Raw genomic sequence first — 24,469 nt, 5'->3', positions numbered from 1 at the left:
TAGGACGGTGATTTTTTGAGAATAAAATGAAAAAGTATTCAGCTTTGATTCCATATTTTATTTAACTATTTTTGTTGAAATTTCAAAGCCGTAGACCACTTTTTTCACGCTCCGGTCCAAATTAGACCTGATCCGCTATTTGCCGGAATATGTCCAGGGGGAGATGAAACAAATACTGTAAATATACTTTCCAAGAAGGTTGTGAATATGGAAATACACTCCCTACATTTTATTTTTCTGAAGACCTGCATTTGCGGCACTCTCACCTTCTTGAAACTCAAAAAAAAGCTTTCCACACACACTGATACAGTCAATGCTAGAGCTGGCTGAAGAAAAAGTGTTGTCACCACCGTAAAAATGAAAATTACAATATGCTTCTTTGAGAACTCAAAAAACAAACAGATAAAAACTGATAACAAAACATATATTTGGATGCGCCTGGAGTTATGTGCCTGAACCAGAGCAGACCCAAACATTTGTATCAGTATTTATGCCGCACCCTGTAGATTTGGATAAATGAAAACTCCAAGCATTCCATGAAAACCTGACTGGAAAACACCCTTGTTTCAGCTAATTTTTGATTTCTAAAACTTTAGTGAATACTGATATTTCAAAGTTCCATTTTAATGCAATCCTATTGTTTTTTATAGTTTCGGTCTCGCTGTATGAAGAACCGATTTCATCAGAGAGCTTCACGAGGGATATAATTCGATTTTCTCACTTTACTCTATCAACACAAAACAGGAAACTGATAATTATTCAGTTATTTTCCAGAAGAAAAACTGAAGTCAACTGATGCATCATCTACCGCCCCGCCCATTCTCTTCTTCATCTACCAGTCGCTGAGCCTGAGTAACCCAAGAAGCCCCACCCCTTTTCATGGAAAGAAGAACTCGAAAGCTTCTGTTCTTGCTCTCCGTTAAAATAGCTTCAACTCTTTAGTCATTGTCTTTTCTTTTAAACTTTTTTCTCTATTCCCATTTCACTTAAAACGAGCCGAAGAAGATGAATAAAAAGAAGAAAAAGAAGAATACGTTGTCGGTCTTTCTCTATTCATGAAACCCTTTCCGTAGGTAACCCAGGTGATCGTCTTTCTCGGAGCAACAATGAGCTCTTCCCGAAGTGAAACTAGTGAGAAGACCAAATGGATGAGTCTCATTTTTGTTCAACAAAAGTTTGTCCTTTTCCGAAAAGACATGATTTATTTTCATGAGTTTCAAGTTTTCCTATTCTTTTTATTTGTTTCTATGTTCAAGACAGTTACATATCAAAGTAATCGCCGCTTCTTGTTTTTCTAATTGTTTATTCCCTTACTGTTAACGGATAGGGAAGTCAAAGACATGTTTAATTGAACCAAAAAAGTAATTTAAGGGCGAGAGAAGTATTTTTGTATTATTGTTTTTACATGAAGCGGCCTAGGGAACTGGGAGAATTCTCGTTGGGTCGAAAATCTTCTTTTAGGAGGGTACTATTATATGAACTTGAATTTAACAACTCCTCTGACTTTTTCTATCAATTTTATTAGTGACCCTTTCCAGCTTTTCGGATAACTTGGTACGCCATGGAACACTGTTTCTCCACGCACCACCCCTTCTCAATTTTCACTTTCGCATCGTTTCACCCATCTGAAAGCATATGTTTCGCCAGTAGTTTCTCCACAAAAAGTTTGAAGTACAGTAGTATCCTTCAATGGCTTCTTCTAAGTGTCTCGGTTATTTCTAAATACCTAAAAAGGCTTCATCTTCTCCGCTAATAAGGTTTCCTTCTCACAGGTGTATGAGCTCAATGAGCACATTTGCACTCTATTTCTCCTCCTCCTTCTTATTCCAAAAAAGATAGAGATGAACGGAGATGAATCAAGTGTGTGTGTGTGTCTGTATTTGGAGAGAAAATGCACTTGTTATCACCTCTTTTTTTTCGGAAAAACGAAGGAAGGTTCGTCGTCTCAAGTGGGTTTGTTTACCCGATAAAGAGGAGGAGCAGCAGAAGGAATGCACTTCATTTATGTTCGTTTTTGGGTTCTAGACTTTTTTCGAAGAAGGAACCGAGAAACAGGATACTGTTAGTATTTTATTTTGTTTATAGTTGTAAATTTACTTTTCGGAAGACTTGAGAAGTAGTTTTTTCACGAGTTTCTCTTAAAATTCTAAACTTAAACCATATTTAGGTAGAGTTTAACCCTAGTACCTACCACCTCCTTCCTCTTATTTCTTCCGTCGTCACCCTAATCCGTCCATAATTTTGTTCCCTTTTTGCCTCTACAATGACCTCTTCTTCTTCTTCTTTTCCTTTTTCCATGATCGTTGTGTTTAATCCGCCTATCCCTCTCCGAACCTACACCTAGAACCTTTTTTCGACTTCTTCCTATCCCGTACTCCCATTTCCACTTTTTTTGGATATAAGTTTGACCCCTCGTTTGGTTTTGAGGAAATTAGTTATTGGAAAGAAAAGTAAAAAGTTGCGAAAACTGTTGGATACATTAATTTCTTCGATTATCGCCTCAGATCGCAACACAGTTTCAACAAATCTTGAGACGTCTAAATCATCTATTCGTTTTGAATTCAGCCTTTGAAATTCCTCAATATGATATCCTCCTGCTCAACTGCTTTGAGTTTCCAAAACTTGGCTCCCTTTAATATTATCATATGAGTCCGTTGAACTCTCATGAAGCTTGCCGAATGATATTGAAATCTAGATATTTAGGTTTCAATTGTATCGAACTGTGATATTTCTTTGCCCCGTTTCCCTTCCCAACTCTTTTCTATATTTTCAGTCTCCATACACCCACATTCTCTTCTTCTTTCCTAACTTTTTTCTTCGTCTACCCTCTACCGATTCAATTAAAATCACAATTCGTCAAACGTCCGTGCTCTTTTTTCTCATCTTTCTCTTCCTCCAACAATCACAAAAATTGGTTTGAGCTTTCTCTTCTAAAACAAACTTCTCCCTTTTTTACCAAAACATTTGGTACCACCCGTTTTTCTCTTTTTTTTCTTATATTTGTGGGGTCGTACGAAATTAAAATATTTGATTTGGGTGCCTCGACTCACAAATCGTTTCTTTCGAATAAAAAGAATGAGAATAAAGTTGGGATTCACGGAGAAAGTATAGTTTTTAGTCTGGGAAATAATATTTCCATCAGATTCTTTTAATTCGTAATTTCCGATTACTCAGTTCTGACAAAATAAGTTTAAAAACGTCAAAATACATGCATACTTTTCCAAAAAGTGCTCAGTATCTGTCTCGTGAAATGTATATCATGAGTCAGAGTTTTGCGCAAGGAAAGGAGGAATGAGATTGATATTTAGGTACACTGTGTACGTTCCACTCAACAAAGAAATAGTGAATTTCCGATTGGAGGGAAAATAGAAAATATAAAATGGAAGTAACAGTAATTTATGCAAAACCCGAAAGTGAGTTGACTACGTAAAAGTTGAAACTGAACTACCTTCAAAATTATTTATTTATTTTTGAAATCGTAAGTCTTTGACTGTTCATATAGCAGACTGTATTTATTACAATTTGTGACGATTTCTCAAGAATTCGATCTATAACATATTTCAGGGAAAATCGAAATTCCTCCCACTTCCCCCAATTGTTCAACCCAACAAAACGATTTCTTTCGAAGGCTCAGTGATCGTAGAATATCCACTCGAAACATCTTATTTTCGTCACCTTTCTCTCTTTGTCACTTTCTTATTTTCCCCCTCGTTTTCTCCCATTTTCCGTTTTCTTTTCGACCCACTACCCTATAATGAGACGGTAAAAGAAAGAGCAATTAGTGTAAACCTTGTCCGTTTTCGGACAAGAACGAGAAGGCGCACGGCACAAAAAACAACGGATTGGCACCAGATGAATCAGTATTCTGAATCCCCTTCTCTTCTTTTTTCGAAAAGCGACAATTTGTGGATCAAACACTTTCTCTTCTCTCTTCGTTTCTCGAGTCGAGAATCAACTAGGTTTTATGACGTGGCAATTGAGAAACTATTGACCTGAATTGGTTTAGAAAAGAAAAAAGAAAAAGTGTATGTGTATTTGTTGAGAAAGGTTATCAAAAAGGGTTCCTCTTTTTCTTCTCCTTTAGCACTACCACACATAGAGAGGGACATATATATTTATGTTTATATACCACATGTGTCATCCCGTTTACTAAGCGATAGTGATAGTACTACTAAACTTAAGGTACGAAATGTTGTCTTTATATCATCACATAGTACTGTGACCATCTTGACATTTTGAGTGAAACCATTTACCTTCTCATACTTTTTTCTGTTGGAAACTCTACGTTTAGAAGCCTTTCAGTCGTGAATTAGGTCTTCTTCTTTTCGTTTAAGTGATTCTCATCACACACTTTCAGACATTTAACATCCGACATCAAGACTCCATACTTCCAGTCTGCAATACCTTTTCATATCCATATTCCATATTCTCCCCCACCTCTTTTCGAAAATCAATCAGTTCTTCTCTTCGCATTCAAAAAAGAGAGTTGAATAGGTCGAGCGCTTTTTCAATTTTCTCTCTTTTCCTCTAAAAAGTACCACCCGTTGCTTTTCCAAAAGGTGACATTCCGCCCGTTTTGTAATCGACTTTTTAGTAAAAAAAAGGGTTGGTCACGAATGGTTTCAATTTTCATGAAATGGTTGAGAGCACCGGAGTATTGAAGAACTTGTTTCCAGTCGTGAGTGATATCACATTATTTCTGTCTGGCGTGTCTTTCGACGCCTTTTCTTCTAAGAGTTGTCATTAATTTCGAATTCGTTTTTCGTCCAATTAATAAATCCTTTATTATTTTTTTGTACCTGGTATCTTCGAAGAGATATCCGATTTCGTTCTCTGATCAACACTTTTTCCATAGCCTGTAACTGTAAAAACAGTACTTACTTACTTACTTACTTAGTTACTTAGTCGATCCGTTCTTCGCTCAGTTGGTGTGGGCGCGGATCACAGCTATCCGTAAAAACAGTACGATAAAATAAATTAAAATAAACTCTTTTTTAAATTTTGATTTTTGACATGTGGTATTTCAAAAAAAGTATTTATTCATAGTTCCAGATACTCAAACTAAACTCAATTCTACAATTCTCGAATTTTCTCCTTTTCAGCCATTTTCATTTTCTTCTTATTTCATAACCCCCAACTATTTTTTAACTCCAAGACTATATCTTAATGTTCCCCCGTAAGACTAAGAAAACATGGTGAATCTAATTATACAAGTAGCTTGGTAAACCAATCTCGGAGCTTTTAGAATCTCGGAAACAAGTAGAGTTATCTCTGGGACCAATCAATTATAAACAACTTCCGATTGAGCCTTCTTCTTCCTGCACTCATTCAATTCACTCACTCACTGCCAAACACCACCGCACATCTTAATTTACTTTTCACTCTTTCCTCTTTCTTGGCTTCTTTCTTGTAAAAGGGCTCCTTGTCTTCTTGTATCCGCTCAATTACACCGTCAAGCATCATGTGGTGAACGGAGTCAGTCAGTCAGCAATGGGGGTGACCTGTTTTCCGTTTTTTGTCAATCTTACTCCAATTTTGAAAAGTCAAGCTGCATCACGGAGAGAGAATGAACGAGAGAAGGTACCGTAGTCAGTTGGAGGGAATAACTGGTAATTGGGAAATCTCATGATACAGTGCCCTCTAAAAAGCTATGACCTCTACCTTTCCACGCTTTCCTCTCCCTCCATCCAGCATGTATAAAATCTACATTTGCATTAGGTGAGCATCTGCATCATGTGTTAAGAAGATCCGGAAATGGTGCACTTCCGATTAATGTTACCTGAAGATAAGAGGGCTTTGAAGGTGGTAAATAGGAAAATGCGGTTAGCTGAGAAGAGGGGGAGAAGGTTGAGAAATTGATGAATATGACAGGATGTTTAGACATTAGTGGTTAAAAGAGATGAGGTTATTGACACACGGCTGCCATTTGCATCTCAACTTTACTCAAGCTTATTTTGAGTTTTTAGAAAATAGTTTTACTTTTTCTTGTCGTTGATTTGAAATCTTTTGGTTTGAGAGAGGAAGTTTCAACGTGAGATTTTCAAAATCCCTTCGAACTGATTGAGGCTTCATCTCATTCAAAAATTAGAATAGAAAAAGAAATTCAGAATTTTGAATTTGAAGTTCAGATGCATAAAAACGAAAACAGTGTTGAAGAGTCCTAACTGTGTAATCTATTCCTGCAGAACACTCTTCAAAGAATCCACATTACCTTCTGTAACTCTCACAGAACCCTAAGAAGAAACCCTTTTTCTCATCACCACCATCACTTCCTATACTGTTTGTTCTTTTACCAAAACTATAAACCAAAAGAGAAGCGGTACCAGTACTTGTTATTTGTCTATCGTCTACAATACACCCTGATATCCTTATCAGTTTATCAGTTACGCAACCGTGTCGAACTGGTTTCCAGACGCGTTCTCCTCCTCATTTTCTGATGGTTTCCAGTCAGGGTAAATGCCTATCAGTGACAGGGAAAAGAAAAAAGAAGGGCATGATAATGAAGAAGCATAACTTTTGTTTTTGTCTTTTCTACGCATTAAAGTATGATAATATGGGGTTCTGAATATTCGGAGGAAACAGAAGATTCTCGAATCTCTTCCCCAAGTTCTCAGGTAATAGATAACTCAGCATTAAAAAAACATTGACTTGAAGGTCTCATTTTTCCAGGTATTCCATAACACCTCAGATTCATTTTTAATTTCATTTCATCTCTGAAAACTTTTGAAAAGTGCAGTCAGCAGAAATCGCGTGAATTGTGTTAAATTCAGAATCACAGAATACACAATTCGTCATTGTCTTCTTCTTTTCTCTTATATCCTTTTCATCATGATCCACCAATTTGTGCATACTCGAGCAACTTTCAATACCTTTCTTCAAACCGGAGGGATTTGAATATCAAATATTCTGATTCCTCACTTCAATCCATCCACCTCTTCTTCTTCTTCTTCTTTTTGCTTCTACTCATTTCCCTCTGCGTCTCTCTTCGGGTATACGGTAGGCGGAGCGAATGGACCTGTCACTAGCATCCACCCACCCACTTTTCCTTTTTTCCTTGAAGGAACAACGGAGGGACATCAGAATATTCTTCTTTTGATTCCTTTTATTAATTTTAATTGTTCTGATTATCCCTATACCGACTCGTTTGTACTGAAGCTGCCTTAGGTACTAAATAATTTCTCGAATATTCTGTTCAGTGAAGACCCGTAAATGAATTCTCCGGCTTCCTGATAGTCTAATCGAAGAAGAGATATTTCTGGAATCGCTGACATCAAATGATGTCTAGAAACTGAACTAAAGAAAAAAAACATTCGTTGATTCGTGTTTTATTTTTATTTATTTTATTTATTTGTTGAACTTTGAAGTTCAAATTATTCAAAAATTCATCTCAAGTTCGGAAGCTTTTTATCATCAAACTCAAACACTAATTCTCGCAGTTCAAAATTTTTTAGTTAAGCAGCATCCTTTTCTCGGTAAGTAGTGATTCTAACTTAGAAACTCTCCATAAATAATACTTTTACTGAACTATTCATTGTCGTTTTCAAAAGAGAAATCCTTATTATAAGTGCATAAGTGGGTTCTCTTTCTCTCCACCCGGATTACCTATTCTCAATGATTTTCTCAAGTTTTCAGTCATTCCCTCTTCAGTAAAAATCAATGTGAAACGTGAATTGATCTGTGAAAAGAGTCTGAATTCAATTCAACTTGAAGAAGTGAAAGGTCTCTTTTCCTTATTCAGACGAAATTCCCGTACATCCTGACCCATCCAAATACAAATAACTCCTTCTTTCTTTTCCCTCATCCCGACCACTTATCGCCAGATTTGCTTCCGTTTAGAGCCCTCCCGTGGGGAATCTGGTTCAAGTATGGTACTTTTGAAAACTTTCATTCTTTTCAATTGAAAACAGTTATAGATGTGACACATATATTTGTTCCGAATTAGGGTATTGGGTAACAAGAAATGAACTTGTTTGAATGAAAACACGACGGTTCGATCGATGAGTTCACAATTTGATCCGTCGAATTTTTTAATGCAAAAGTCCCGTCTTAAAACAATATAACTCAGGCTATGCTTTTTCCGATTTCGGTAACATTACTTCTCATAAAAATACCTCACTTCTTTTAAGGACATTTTGTAGATACAGTAACCTTACTTGAGTTGTTTCCAATAAGAAGAAACATAATTTCCTCTAAAAAAAAGTTCGACCTCAATCATCGAAATGCGCATCGTTAGATATATATCCGAGTGTATCAAATGAAGCCTTGAAAACTTTTTTGCAATCATCTCCGCCACGTTCTTTCGACTTCTCGAAGTACTTCTGTTTCCACCCGACAACACTTTTCTTAACTTTTTCGGGCGGTGCAGTGACCTCATCTCAGAGAAGAGAGAGAGAGAGAGAGAGACTGGATGTTCTCAACTAGTCTATTCCGATGTGATATTCCAGGCACTTTTTGTGTCAACTCTCATCGTTTCGGAACACAGAAAAGTACAAGGTGTTGTTGTATGCGTCCTCTCTTTCAATCATTTCATTTCCTCACTTTTTCATTGAGTTTCCTTGAGGGTAATATAGTTCATTTCAAGGTGACACATATCACATACACATCCAATCCATCCGACTCTTCTCCTTGATACTTTTTCTTCTCATCACGCCCAATTGAGTCTAATGAGAAGTATTTGGTGTTATGTAGGTATATCTGAGAACACATTCTAATTGAGATGAGGTAAACTAAGAGTTTTTAGCATGAAGGTGATGATTCAAACATATTTTAAAGCTAATTTGGCAAGCTTGAAAAATTAAGTAAAAGCCGAAAATCTTGCTTCAGAAAAGTTTCTGTCTTGAGGCGTCTTTGATTCGGAAACTCCTGGAGTCCTCATTTCTGTTTTGCATAAAAGTTAAATTCTCGAAAGCAAAGCTCGAGATCTTTCCTAGAAATACTGTAAACCCGCCTCCGACCCACTTCTTGTTCAAGAATATCACGACCAGAGTCTGCCTGATTTGAGGATTAATTTGAATTGAAAACATCAAGAATCATAATAATTATAATTTTTTCCAAACAAATCATCAACAAATCCATTTGTCTTTTGACCCATATGTGAGTGAGTTCATAAACTCTTCTCAACTTTCCAACATCTCAATTCACCCAATCTTCTTCTTTTTCTTCTTTTCATCCTCCTTCCAACCCTTTCTCTAAAATAAACATTTTTAACTTTTTCCCCTTTTCCCGCATTTTCCTCTGTACTTTTTTCATGTTTCCCACCCCATCATGTTCCTTTTCCAATTCTCTGGATGCTTCTATTATTAGCTCTATTTTCCTCGTTTCCTACCGTTTGAATAGATTGCAGAGTCACCACTTGCCACGTCATCCGTTTTCATCTGTTTCCTTACTGTACGGAACCTCGTTTTACCTTTTGAACACATCATCACTTCTTCTTTTTCTTTCTTCTTTTATTGTTTCTATTGATTCCATCATCCCAAAACAAAATAGATATTGAGTTGAAAGCAACCGGAGAAAAGTTTTGAGAAAAATGGAGAAGACAGATGGTAACTTCCTTCATATATCAACAATTTCTCTCGGTTGGAAAATACTGTCAGGAGCAGGTTCATCCGATTTTCATTCTGATTTTCGGCATGTATACTCTGAACTTTTCTGAAATCTCGTAGTCTCAATTAGGTAGTAGAAGTCACTGCCCGTGCAAAAGCTACAGTACTCATATCTTTCTTCATATTCTTCCTCATTTGTTTTTCTTCAACATTTTCAAGAAATACATACAGAAAACCACCACCAAAACCCGTCTATCAATGCTAAACGTTTGGTGTAAATTATATGACCCAAGGGAATCAAAAAAGTTTTCGAAAGGTTACCCTCATTGAAACTTGAACCCAAATATTAGCGGATCTACTTCTGGATGATTCACAGAATTTCAGAAAGCATACTGGACACTACACTTATAAGTTACAGTAACCTGAAACAAAAACCATTGGTCTGAACTACATCTAAACTACATCGTATTGTTATAGGAGGCTATAACAATACGTTGTGAACCTGTCTTGCTCTGAACTCATTTCCATGAAAACTATCACAGCCATTCAACTTCGAAATGTCATCCGAAAACTCAACCCATTTTGTCCCTTTTCTTGTTTTTGCAACAAAACGACTAAACGCCCTAAAGCAAAGCTTGACTCGAGATCTTCCAACATGAGCAGGCGCGCCAATTTTTGATGGATTATGTCGTTTTGATGGGTAAGAGCACCTGATGCTCCTTAGGGGGATGCGTCTCGGATACATGTCTTTAGAAGGAAAAGAAGGAGAAGAGGAGGGAGTCCAGTCCAACGTTTATGGTGTGTGAGTATGATTGATGGCCTAGGTTCGTTATACACTATGACAACTTCTTTGCCAGTTTCGACATTGTGCTAAACAAACTTCGTCTCTCTGTGATTACATCTCACTTATTCCCGATTGGCTTACCGTAGTAACTTGGGTGGTGGGAGTATTCAAACTGAGACAATCTTGGACGGTCACTTTATGGGGAAACTTCGGGATTCTTCAAACTTTCAGTTTTCAATTTTTGTAGGATACTCAATTTTTCAAGTGAGTATTTTACATTTTGCTGATAGGATTACTTTGTGGAAAACTCATTTTCTTCTTTTCGTGATTTTTTTTCAAAATCAGCTTGGATACCATCGAACACTCCTTAAATAAATATTAGATCAAAATTATCAGTTCTGCCAAACTGAAAAGAGTAACTTCTGTAGTGAACTCATTTCAGATTTGGATATTTCTTTCATTAGAGAACTTTTCCAACACACTTCTGTGCAGTCTCATGTCTGATCCGCGATCACAGAAAATCTGAAAGTCCCGAATCCCTCATTTGGATATTTTGTACTATTTTTCACCTCTAACCTCATCCGTTTCCTCGTTTTATTTTCCAACCATTTGTCTTTTTTCTTTCGGTTTTTTTGTCTTTAAGAAACGTCCTTTTCTTCTCTTTTTCCGCTCATCCCAATCCTTCTCTTCTTCTCCTTCAAGGGCTATTCCGAAATCCGAAGCAACACAACCACAAAAAGAGTAACCCATAAATTTGCGGCTTCTCCTTCACCACCGAAAGACGAAGCCCTCATTTCCAAATAAATTCATATTTTTCAACGTTTTCTCTAGGTTTTGTAGGTCCCCCGCCTAGAAGTCCCGCCCATTTCGCTTCCCGAGGGGCACGACAATTTTCATTCGTTTTCATTCTTTACCGTTTCTCATTTCTTTTCAAACTTTTCAATTTTCTGAATTCAATCAATTTCAGATATTCTCTTCTCCACAATTCTTCAAACTCGTAATCAGGAACATCTTTGAAAACTCACAGTAAGTTGGACCCAAAACCTCGACAATAAATTGTATACAGCAGAAAATAAATATAGTTATGGTGATGTTTGGTAAATATTGAAAGGAAAAGAAAAGGGAAAAGTGAAGAGGAATGGTATTTGGAAGTATTTTATAGAAGTTTCCTCTCAATCACTTTTCACTTGTACCTGTGTTCGTTTACAATCATTTTATTCGTTTATTAGGTCAGGTTCCTGAATTGAGTGTAGTCGTCCTACGAGTTTCTAGAACATCAGTGAAGAAACAACCTGACATCAGTGACCTAAAATGGAAGAGTATGGTTCAGATTCAGATGACCATGTCCCTCAAGCTGAATTACAAGTTGCCTGAAACATCTACTTCACTTTAAAATCACGGTAACTCGCATTCCTCAATCTAGAATCTTCCATCTTAAATAGATCTCGTTAGAAGGTGATTCATTCCACTCATCCAACTCAATCCGTAGTTTTTCATTATTTTCCTCTTTTCCGTCATAACTTATTTCATTGTTCTTCTTTTCCCTTTTCCCTTAAATTTCTTGTCTTTCTCCTCCAAATTAGCGATAAGTGCTCTCAAAATGTGGGATTTCAAAAGAAGCCACGACCGGGCTACGACGAAAAGATTTGTGTTGAGTTGAAGGAACACTTTACACAAGTTTTTAGGAGGTCTATTGATGAGAAGACACGGGTGGTTTTTGGGAACAAACCATCTGGTTTAGGTTACTCGCAAAGACAACGGATATTTGAAAGAAACGGGAATAGGGAGAAAAAGAACAAATTTCGGATTATTTGAGTCACATTTGAGTTTACAATATGACCGTTTTATGTAGTCTGATTGATCTAGAAAGAGAGCGAATATAATTGAGTTCGATTTCGGTAGGATCGTATTTATGATATTAGAAAAACTTTTTCTTTTCGAGACGGACTTTAGGTATTCAGAAATTGAGTCTGAACTGTGAGAACATTTTATTGTTTCTCCAGTTTCCTGAATGTTTATTTGTTTTTGAATAAATTTGAAAATGTTCCCAAAACCTGGCGCAGCTGGAAAATGACTCAGAAAGAATGAATCAATCTTCTGATACACGAAAAGCGATTGTTTATATAACTTTACTGTAAAAAAAGATAATTGGATTTTCGAAATTCTGAACATTCGAATGAAGCAAGTAATCTGTTTCCATTAGGTTCGTCTTGTTTATTTACTCAAATTTCGTTTTCATTGTCGATATTTCTCTCAGCTCTTTGTATTATAATACGAGTCAATTTTCTCTCCTCTTTTCCATCGTATTTTCCCCCCTTCTTCCATCAACCCAACCATCATCAACTACTGTTTTGAGCACCCCTTCAGACAATAATTCTGACTCATTTTTCATCGGAAATTGGCGATCATTTCTATTATTTTTGTTCGATCTCTCCCTCATTCCTCGTATTCTTCTTCTGACCGTTTTGTTTTGTAAAACGGAATTCGTTTTCTAAAGTTTCCAATGAAGTTTAGGTTTTGGAAGGAACGGCCGAACAAGTTAGATAGCCCACTTCTTTTTCGCCTTCTGGGGTAGATTTCTATCTGTTTTTATGCGTAATGAAAAGGGGAGAAGGAGGCCGAGAATGGATTTCAAGAAATTGATATACATATCGTTCTTCATACGGTTTTTGGTTCACACATATAGGTTTTTCTGTCATGAATATAAAATAATTTGTTTTTTAGAAATCACACTTTTTATTCCACATTACAGTAATGTATTTGATGTTTGGCATCTAAATATTTTCACTCAAAAACCAATATCCTAAAATTTGAAATGGATATTTCCATTTGATATTATTACATTTCCTTCTCAGTTATACAAAAAACAATCAAATCTAGATATTCATCTCTTCTCGCAAAATCTTCAAATCGGCTCTGTCGACGATCACCTTATTCTCCCTTTTCTCTTTGTGTTTCTCATCTTGAATACAGCTCAACGAGCCCCCGTCATCCCCTCATGCGTCTTCTCAAGAAGATTACTGATAAGCCCAAAGAGCTCTTCGAGTCAGTCGACTGGTTATTTTCAACTGATTTTTCAACATTATAGGTAGAAAACCCCTCTATCTCTATTCTGAATACTTAATTTTCTTCTAGAATGAAGATTATCGGTTGGAGGAGATTTTGATTTTGAAGGATTACTTTTCTTTAGGGCTCGAAATGGGGCGTCCCACGTTTTTTCCGGTCACTTTGGAAAACAGTCAATTTTTGTCGGAGAGTAGTCAAACTTTCACAGTGCCTGAAGACATAGCTGGGGACGCGATATCCAAAATTTCAAAAATATAGGTTCATTTTTAACCAGTTTATGAGTGTCTGGGACGCGCGGTACGGGGACGCGGTACGTCCCAACTCGTCCCATTTCAAGCCCTACTTTTCTTAATTTTTGGTAGAAAGTATATTTATACATAGATATATCGAAACGAAATAGAAACAAATTCCGTCATCTCATTTTTCCGGTTTCATTAAAATGACACGCAGGTATAGTATGCCGTGTTGTCAGTTGAAATGTTACAGTCCTAAGTAAATTATTCTGGCAACTCTTTTGAGGTTCTGTCATTCTCATGCATGCCATCTTTCTAAAGGGAACTGTGAGTAAATGAGGTCAACTTTAAAATAGAGTTCTGCATTTTTATTTTTTATTCACTAACACTTAGAGTCAAATAGATAGTTCAACAGTCTCACAACTGAATCTTGACTTGATGAAACCGAAAATTATGATAATCTAGGTCGACACTCAAACATTCAACTTTTATGGGAATGTATACTCATTTCTTGAAATGATGGAACTATTTTGTGATACAATACAATAAATCTTGCAAGCTCTTAGAAATCTATCTATGAATTCGTATTTACTGAAACTTTGTATAAACTCACAGACCTCGCCTCATTTTAGTTCGAATCATTCCATGATACCCAACAATCTTCCAGATGATAAACTTTCATGAGGATCCAATCATTTAAATGTACTGAAGATAGAAAACGACTCAATTTTTTTCAACACGAAAGTAACTCAACTCATCTAAAACTACAACTGATTAAAAAAGATTCTTGGAAACCACTTCTAGATCTCAATAAATTCTTAAGATTATTTATAAAAAGTTCGAATTGAGAGGGAAGTATTCTGTAAATCTCTTGAGAATCAGATGAAAGATCACAAGAATTCAGAGAAATCAAAATTGAGTTTTCCAGACATTGGGAGAAAAAAAGATTAGGAATTGGTTTCGAAATGAGGTAATAAGCTTTGAAAGCACACATAAGTAAGGTTTTTTACTGGAAGTTTTTAACAATTCGATTGCCTTTTGATTTTGATGAGCTTATAATTAATTCATGTGAACTTTTTAAATTTTAAATCTAATTTATTTATTCAATTGTAAAATCTCATAGACAAGATCGAATATACGGAAGGTTCTAACAGAATCCACTGTCAAAACTTCATGAAAAAATAACTTCTATACAAAGGTCAAATCAATTTCCATCTAAAAATATTTGTGAGAAAGTCTAGTTAGATACTGTAACACATACTTACCGATGCATTTTTTCAGTTTTTACCAAGCATGGAGAGTCTGAAGTAAACAGTAGTTTTCCTCCCTCGGAAATTTCTAGTAATAGATTTCGACGCCAACCTCCTCAGTTTTCTTCATTACCGAAGGTGCTCGTTTTCTGCCTACCTGAAAAAAGATTATCCTGCTACCGGTTGTTGATGTACTCTCTTTTTTCTCATCATCTTCCTTAATATTTCATCGAGTTGCCAGTTTCCAATCTACTAAGTGTTACATTCTCTTCATCTTTTTCCTTCTGCTCTTAGGCTCCGCCCCCTTCTGTCAATCTTATGTTGAAAACATAATCGGCCTAAAAAGAGATGAAGAAGACCCATGACAGATAGAGAAATCCAAATGAATATATAAGGAAGAGTGGTCCTTTTTCGAATCATACTCACTCCCCCTCCTCTATAAAATTCAACATAAAAGTTTTGTTTTTTCGACAGTTTGAGAAAAGAAAATAAAGAAGAAATAAGAAGAAAAAGAGAAAGAGAATCTGAGAAAGTAACTTTAAATCGAAAGATAAAAGGTGAAATTGAGAGATAAAGCTTTAAAATGCAAACAAAATTGGAACGACCAATTGCTCAGTATTCCTACTTTTATTATGAAGATGATCAAGACCAAGCAACGATCCGACGTCGTGAAGGTTAGAATTCTAGGGTTCTAGGGAAACAATACTTCTTCTTTTCTTCTTTTTTCGTGAATCTTTTCGTCTACCCATTCTGGGGTTCACTGAGCCATTTATCTGTATTTTCCTTGTTTTTTGTCATTCGAAAACTATGTAAAACTCACCTGAACCCTTCATCGAGCAGATCTTTCGTTTTCCAGATTTCCAACGTTGATTCAGAATATGTATAGATTCAAATTATATTTTGATGTATCAGATACCACGAAAGACATAATGATATGAATCGTAAAGCTCTCAAACGGTCAAAATATTTATGTGTACTTGAGAAGTACATAAAAACAGTAATATTTCACTGAGAATCAGTTAATTTTAGTTGTTGAAAAGAAGAATATGTAATCACTGACAAACAGATATCGTTCACAATTAAATTTTACGTAAGGATTCATGGCTCGGACTCCAACTCCTCTCTCTCTGTTTCTCATCCCCAATGTACAGCATTTTGATCAAAATTACTGTATGAATATAATTGAAACCCAAAAGAGACGCCTTATTCTATGAAAAATGATCAAAATCATTTTATATTTGCCAACCGTAAATGGATACAACTCAAAACCTACAGTGCTTCTCCCCTTGTGCCCGGTGGCTTTTCTTTTGCACATAATGGCGAAACGATGCAATATCACATTGTTTGCGGGCGGCCCATCTGAACCAACACAGAGAGAAAGAATGCGCTAAAAGGCGCCTTTTACCTCAAAATTCAGTTTTACTTTTATATTTGACTGTACTGAACAGAGTCTTCCACTTTCCATTACTTATTCATTGCCGGAAATATTGAAACAAAAACAAATAGAAACCTCTCTTCATCACTTTTTCGTTAGGTGCTGCGTGGGAAATCACCGACACAAAACAGTTCGCTTTTTTCCATTTTTTTTCCACTTTTTTCGTCTGTGAGTCGAATCGAAACAAAAGTGGGTACGTGGATGTTAATGAGTTTAAGAAGTTTTTAGTTTCAAAAATGATATATTCGGTTTACAAACTTTTTCTTGTTCCACTGGTATTTCCGGATACAACTCTGTTGTACCGTAGTGAAATATTTGTTTTATCAGCACTCTGATAATAAAAATGGAAATATTTCACATCAAAAAGAGTCCAAATCTGCAATTTTATTACCCAAGAGGCGGTGGGAGCCAACGCATCAATTTCCGTTTTCCCGCTTTCTTGTTACCTTCCCTCCAATACGGTTCCCTCCCACCGTCTTCATTTTATGTCAATTTTCTCTTCAATTCTCTTTTTATACTCGTCTTTTTTCCAGGTGTTGCATGTGAAAACGTTCTTAAACGATCAGATCATTCGCTCTCACGTACCATTTCTACAGCCACAATGAGCAGTAACAGCAGTACAGATACTGATGGACCACCAGAGACAAAACGATTTCGGATTGATATTAACACACAGGTCAGTCTTCAACAAGGAAATAGTTTTCTGAACATTCAGAGTATCTCTAAGACATCATTCCAATTCAATTTCATTTATTCATACCCAGTGATTTTTTCCATTTGTTATATGAGAAAAATAAGAAGAAATCAGATGGAATCGGATTGTAAATCTGGCAAATGTTAGGTGATGTTAGAGATAAGAATGGGAAATCAAACCAAATCCAAACGGATTGTAGAAATTCTTTTTTTCATCTCCATTTCATTTCTTTGACTGACTTCCAACACAAAAACCTCTCAAATCTTCAGGGAACATTCACTTCTCTCTTTTAGAAAAGCAATTTCAATAATTGAAATGAAAAAAATATAACGGATGAGCCTTGTCTCTTCTGATATATTTCCACATATAGCACTCATCTGTCTATATCTTTTGGGATTGAAGAGACCGGAAACGAATAGTGTATTCTTTCAATTCAAGTGATATGTATAAAATCAAATGATTTCGATTTCAAATAGTCAACAAGGATGAGTTTTTTGGCATCAGACATGAGGATTTGTTGTCGGAAAATAAGAAAACAAGGAATGTTGAATAGGATGGATGTTGAAAAAAAGGAGGGGTTGAAGTAAATATTATGTGGGCGACCGATCATTCAAAAAATGAAAGTGAACAAAATGTACTGATGGAACTTACGAGTCAGCTACCTACTACGTATGTATTGTGTCGCTTTGTTCCTATCACGCATTTGTCAAGTCTTCGGATTAACAAATATCTCAAATTGGGTGAAGATTTCATCGGAAATAATTAAGCTGAACCGTTCCAAAAAAGAAAAAAATTTCGATAGTCAGTCAACCAGTCAACTTGTGACTTTTTCAAACTTCCAGATTATCTTCTAACCCGGATTTTATCATATTCGAATAGAGAGGTGGGGTTGGGATAAGTAAGTTGGGATGCGAAGAAAAGTATTTAGAAGGGACAACTTTTACTGAAATCTTATTTTTTCATGATAGAAAATGTTTTCTCTGTAGCTTCTCCTTAATTTTCAGAAATACAATATTTACAGGTCGGTCTCGATGCTCCATCTGTTTCTTCAAACTGCGCTCCACCAGTCGCCGGTGAAGCATCACAAGACGGACAGTCACCAGCTGCTCCGTCTTCAGCCAGTTATCGTTCTTCTAACAGTAGTGTCATTTCGTCATCTGAATCACCAAGTAAAGTAGAAGATGTTGATGTTGGGCAAGATGAAGAGGAAGAAGAAGAAGGAGAGGATTCAGATGAGATTGAAATGGATGTCAATGAATCCGGACAAACTGGAACAATTGTCAACAACTCTGGAATATTTGAAATGCTAAATAAAACATTCGGAGGAGTATTTAATTGTGATCTAGATGGAATAATGCGTCCAAATGCTCTTCTTCATCCATCATCTCCGCCCACTCCGATTCAATCAGTTGTCCCTGGAGCAGTTGCAGTTGCTCAAAGCCCTGCAGCACAACTTTTTGCCAATGATGACTGGAGTTGGCATCGGAATCCAGCTGCATCAATTCGTAGTGGTGGAACCAATAAACAAACTCCCGTCTGGAAATATTTCGTTTATAACAAAACAGAAAACTTGAGCAGGTAAGAGAAAACGAGTGAATAAGGTATTCAATACAAAAATTCTTTTCCAGATGCATCGTCGGAGATTGTACATATATGTTGAAAGGTCCACACACTTCCACTTTGGCGTGTCATTTGAAGAAACATACACGAGAATATTCAGAGTTCCAAAAACTCAAACAAGAATACTCGCGGACTAAATTGGACCAACAACCCAAGATCCCAGATGGAGCTCCTCATCCATTGACTCTTCAAACCCAAACTGCTCCACGACAAACAGGATCACCAGCCTCCACGTGTAATACAAATACAAATACTTCTTCATCAGTTTCAACTGGATCTTCTTCTGGACCAACTTCTGGATCAAATTCAACAATGGATTTGAGCATGAAAAAACCGAAAAAAGAGCCGAGTTCCACTAAACTGAACGAGATGTTGTTGAATGGACTTCGTCAAGTTTCCTCGAATAACTCAACTGGATCTCCTCCAACAACTCCTCAACAGACTTCTCAGATTCCAAATATGCCTAACTTCGTGACTAACATGATGCTCCAAATGAATCCACTGCATATGATGTTGGCTCAAACTCTTCCATCTGCCACTCCGCCCACTTCTTCTGCAAACTCATCGTCTACTTCTGGTTTGAATGTTCTCCAACAAGCTGGATTGGCTTTGGCTGCTAATGGTCAGATAATACAATCAAAGAAATGGAGAAACGATGATAAGAAACAAAAGGAATTGTCATCCAAGCTGGCATTGGCACTTGCCACGTCACATGTTAACTTTGAAGTCATTCAGAATCCTCTGTGGAAAGAAGTTTTCGAAGTGGCACAACCGAAATTCACAATTCCAAGTGAATCGCAATACGAAAGTATTGTTAATTCGGCTTCTCAAAAATTGATTCAAGCATTGAAAGGACAACTTTCAATGAACAAGAAACTGAATCTTCTCTTGGATATCACCAAAATAACTGCTGATATTTCTCGGGTTACTGTATCGGCAGCATTGACTGGTGGAGCTGGAAATAGTTATGAAACTCAAGTAATTCTTCTAGCATTCCGTAATATCCCTGGAAATCAATCAGAGGATTTGAGTGCTGTTTTCGAGAAAATTCTGGATGATTACAACATTTCACCGACTTCAATCAATCGTATCATCTGTTCCGGACTGAATGAAATAATTGAACCAACTGAACTTCCAAGACAAATGGATGCATTCTCTTATCGCCTTTCCAACTGTTTCCATCTTTGGCTTGAAACATCACCGACTCTTGAATTGCTCAAAAAGAATATTTATTCAATGCTTCTATCCTATTTGACTGTTCCAACTGCTGTTCAAATTGCAAGTCAAATGCTCAAGACGAAATTCGAGTTGCCAGTAACTGAGTCATTTTCTGTTATTGTCGAGAATCTTCTATCTCATCGTGAAATTTATCAAATGAAGCTAGAAGGGCTTCAACCAATTTCTGACCGAGAATGGAGCAAAGTGACTGGAATTCGTAATTTGATGAATATCTTCAAACCATTGATGTCCTATTCAACTGATATGACCACAGTTGATACTGTTATTCCGACAATTATGCAAATTCTAAATGTTCTTGAAAAGGTTTGTTCATTTTTAAAATCAATCAGGATTAAGTTTATATTTTCAGGACATTTATCATCTTGGAGATATTGGATCTGATCTTTTGTCTTCTCTAAAATTGACTACTGCATCAATTATGAATCCAGAACACGAAGATTTTGATTCCACATACATTCAAGCAACTGCTTTGAACCCACAATTGGCTGTTACTCTGAATTCTGAGCAGATGTCGATTGCAAAGTCTCAAATTGAAGCTGAAATTTCAAAGAGATCAAAAAAGATCAAGAAAGTTCAAAGTGAGAAGAAACTGGCAATGGGAGTGGATTCATTGCTTGCGAACGTGATGAGAAAAGGAGATGGATCAGATGGAAATTCATGTGATGCATTGGCTATTTATGGAGATTTATTCCAATCAATCACTTCTGGAAACAACTCGGAATCGAAGGAGAACATTGTGAATCAATACTTTGAAGAGATATCCAGCACTGTGAGTTCATTTGCTCTTTCCCTAAATTCTTCTATTAGATCCATCAGTAACGTTAGGTTTGGAATCAAGTTGCAAATACTCAGATGACGTGCAAAATTAGAAAAAAATCTGAAAGATAAAGAGGGGGATGAAAAAGATAATCTATGCACTTTCGGATGATTGCTTCTCATAAGAAAAATATTTTTTGACCGCTGAAACGGTAAATAAGAGGATGAAAATAATTGGAAAATGGTGGTGATAAGATAAGAATTTTGTGATGAAAAGACCTCAATCCTGTCGAAATTTTCTAGAAAAACGGATTAAAGAAAGATAAACAACTCAAGAATCAGATTAGAGGGAGACTTGGTGTGTGTTTGTATTTTAGGAAATACCAAAACTATTACTTCGCCAAAATAATAAGAGAAGTGGAACCTCAATCAATCAATTTTTTTCAGCATTCGGTCGAGAGTATGTTCATGCTGCGAACATTTGGAAATCCGATGCAAGCACCTCTCTCATATTGGAAATCATGCTCTTCTCGCTGCTCCGAATTGTCAGATCTTGCCATGGAACTCCTTTCTATCCCCATTTTCACTCTCACTGCTGAAAAAGTTCTCAATTTTTCTGTCACTTCAAATTCATTGAATACTAACTTAATTCTTACTAATTTGGACTCTTCTGAACAGTTTGAGAAGCAATTATTACTTCGATACAATCGACAGATTGTCGCAAAACTCTTTAGTTAGATTTTTTTCTTTTTTTGTATTTCAGTATTTCTCACCCATATACGAGTTTTTCTTCTTTTTTGCAGTTTCTTCTTCTTCTTTCCAAAAACTGAAATCTGCTAGTCGTCTTCCACAGAACTTTCTTTTTTCCACCAATGCCATGTGTCTTGTTCCTTATCATTATAATTCCTTGAATATAATTGCTTTAATTTTGTATTAATCTTGCCCAATCGAAGTAACTACGCTCGCTCTAATACCAATTAGCAATAGAGCATAGATGCATTCGAATTCAAATCATAAATTTGTTAGATCCTGTCATGCTTTTTTCCGTAATATTTATTGTTGTATTTATTAAGTCTTTATTCCCAAAAAAAGAAACGGTGACTATTTTCTTCTTTCCTAACAAACCCTCATCCCAGCAAACCATTGTGCAATTTTTTCTTTTTCTTTCGAACATTTTCCCCCATTCCATGTCTCTGCTTGCATGTGATATTCCATGTATTTTCACTCTAACTTCTGTATTTTCCCTTTACTTTTTGCGTTTTCGGTGGCTTCTCCCAAATAAAACTGAATAAAAATTTATTTGTTTTGAAAACTATCACAAATTACACCCACACGAAACATTAAAAAACATTATGCAATATAAGAATTCGGTAAACTTAAAATTGACTTCCGTTTTCCACTGAAATCCCAGGTTGGCTAGGTAGGAAAGCCAGCGTATGTTTCCCTTTTGCTGTCATCTTTCCATCGGATTTGCGTCTGAATTCACAATCAGTGAATGCCATTGTTCGACCGATTTTCAGTACGTGCGCAGTAATTTCTAGAATGTCACCGACTTTGACTGGGAGAAGATAACTGAAACTTAATTGTTGTGAAATCGTGGAATACCAATGTTTCAATAATTACCTGACAGCTAGCTCGACAGACGCCATTCCTTTATCTTTGACTGTAACTCCGACAGCTCGAGCAGTGATCACATCAGTTAGTGTAGCAGTTTGACCACCATGCAGAGTACCCTGAATGATTTTTTATTGCAACTGTTTTTATTCGAGATTTGCTGCATTTCTATCTTCTGTTCGATTGACATATTAATGATTACCTTCGAATTGAGATGTTGCTCTTGAATAACCATCTCACAAACCAGTTTATTTTTAGTCACTTCCACTGGATAAACCTGAAAGAAACGAATCATTTTTATCCTTTTTAAAAGAAATTCGATTACATCTTCGGCGACACGATTGAAGTTGGTTGATCCTTTCATCCGATTGAATACTCGGATCTGCTCTGCGAGAAGCTCTTCGCTGGTCTGAAAAATTACCTCTTCATGGACTATAACAAAGAAAATCTTACCGGTTCTACAACTTCATTAACTGCGGAGTCAGAGTGACCAACCATTTCTTCTACGAGAAAGCTGAAAAAATTATTAGAATGATGAACGAATTTTGTTATCAGCAGACGGTCAGTTTATCAGTGAAATGCATTTCCGCATAAAGAAAGGGAAACGGGTAGAAAGTACAAAGTTTGCAGTGCTTGGTGGTGAGAAAACTGGAAAAAAATTGGGAAAAAGGAAATCGTCACTATTGTTCATTAAAAATTTTTGCATGCGCCTTTAAAAATACTGTAGTTTTTTAAAGAACGATTTCGTAATATTTACTTTCCTGTAAAAACAAAGAACAAGGCTTCTGAGGCATTGAAAAACGTGTCAAGTTGAGGCAATATGTCAAGGTTATTCTCCAAAGACAATCCTCATCCGAAGGACAAATCTCTTTCCGAAACAAAAAGAGATGAAACCCAGAGATATCGAGTTGAAAGAGACGCAGACATAACGACAAGTGACTTTAGGACATTGGTTTCGGGCAGAGGAAAGTTTATTTTTTATTCAATTGTTATCTAGAAAATTCCAAAACATTTTTCAATTTGTATGTTTTTTCTCTTCAAGATGTTTATCGAAGATAAAAAATTGTTGTGTGTAGATGTGTCTTCTCATGCGAAAAGAATGTAGAGGGCGGATATTGAAATAGATTCGAAATGAACCAATAACTCAGTTTTTTCTTCTTTTCTTCCTTTTTTTCTGAATTCATTCCGTTTTTGAGTGATCTATGATGTATGGTGTTATACATCATAGTAGTTAATATAGTTGAATCCTTTCACTTTTTTCTTACTGTACCTTTCAAAACGAGAAGCCGAATCAGGCCATATGGTGAGTTTGAAAGCAAGAAACGGAAAAGAAAAAGAGTAAGTAAGACTAATATTGTGACTCTGAAATATTCTTGGTGGTACCATGTGGTGGTATGATAATCCTGAATTAAAAATATTTGAATGGAGACAAGTTTAGTTATTAATGACATCATAATTGACTACTTGACACTAATGGGTCAGAGAAGGTGGTTTTGTACTCTCTTCACATAATTTATGAAAGGAAATACAATTCTAGCCGATACAGAAGTGACAGCTTGAATCCAGTCCAGCGACAAAAACATTCTTATTGACAAAAGGAGGTTGTGCACACGTTTCTTCGTCTAATTTTCTTTCAATTTAATTTTTTCATTGTCAGAAACGGGTAGAGTTCCCATTTGAATTATTGAATCACGGAGAGGCTCAATTAAATATCTTATACTTCTTCCGTACTACATGAATCTCATTTTCTCAAAAACAATCTTCTGAAGTTATTATCTCTGTTTCTAAGTGAGCGTTCAATCCACAAGTAAACTTTTGACTTGTAGATTTCAATAAATCAATTGGAATGTCAGTATTATTTTCAGATTTCTCTCATTTTCGATTGTGATTCTATGAGGCTTTTAATTCCCATCTAGGCATTTGTCTTCAAAAAATCTATACACATTTGTCTTTTGAGTGTGAATCTCAGTGACTCATTTCATTTTCTCCAACACTTCCAATAGTCAGCTGTCGTCCATTTCTTTGCTCCAAATAGAATCTAAAGGACAAAATTTTTTCATTCTTTTCCAACTCAACTGACCCTTTCTTTTTATTTCATTCTGCTCTCCTAGCCATTAGAAAAACGATTGAAGCTCATTTTGTGGTTTTTCGTATTCCTTTTAAGGCCATGGAGAACAGATAGTGTTTAAAACGTATTCTAGTGTTTAAAACGTATTCGAAAAGCCGAAAATAGAAA

At 36.1% G+C, this 24,469-nt stretch overlaps 2 protein-coding genes across 2 annotated transcripts; one reads left to right on the top strand and one right to left on the bottom strand.

Annotated features, from left to right (window-relative positions):
* Window positions 1-16,911: 16,911 nt before the first annotated feature.
* GCK72_010148 (uncharacterized protein) lies at window positions 16,912-21,357 on the top strand (the record flags this gene model as incomplete). The annotated part of the gene is made up of 5 exons (XM_053727714.1): window positions 16,912-16,986; window positions 18,026-18,582; window positions 18,633-20,166; window positions 20,213-20,632; window positions 21,067-21,357. 5 exons carry the CDS (start codon window positions 16,912-16,914, stop codon window positions 21,355-21,357), a joined length of 2,877 nt encoding a protein of 958 aa, XP_053587291.1.
* A 638-nt stretch (window positions 21,358-21,995) lies between these two features.
* GCK72_010147 (uncharacterized protein) lies at window positions 21,996-22,731 on the bottom strand (the record flags this gene model as incomplete). Its single annotated transcript, XM_003104016.2, has 5 exons — window positions 21,996-22,191; window positions 22,243-22,352; window positions 22,436-22,510; window positions 22,559-22,642; window positions 22,687-22,731. 5 exons carry the CDS (start codon window positions 22,729-22,731, stop codon window positions 21,996-21,998), a joined length of 510 nt encoding a protein of 169 aa, XP_003104064.1.
* Between the last annotated feature and the right edge of the window lie 1,738 nt (window positions 22,732-24,469).

This window comes from Caenorhabditis remanei, chromosome III (genome assembly GCF_010183535.1).
Source record: "Caenorhabditis remanei strain PX506 chromosome III, whole genome shotgun sequence".
Lineage (NCBI taxonomy): Eukaryota > Metazoa > Nematoda > Chromadorea > Rhabditida > Rhabditidae > Caenorhabditis > Caenorhabditis remanei.
The sequence above is the reverse complement of the archived record's forward strand: the minus strand, read 5'-3'. Positions and strand labels throughout refer to the sequence as shown.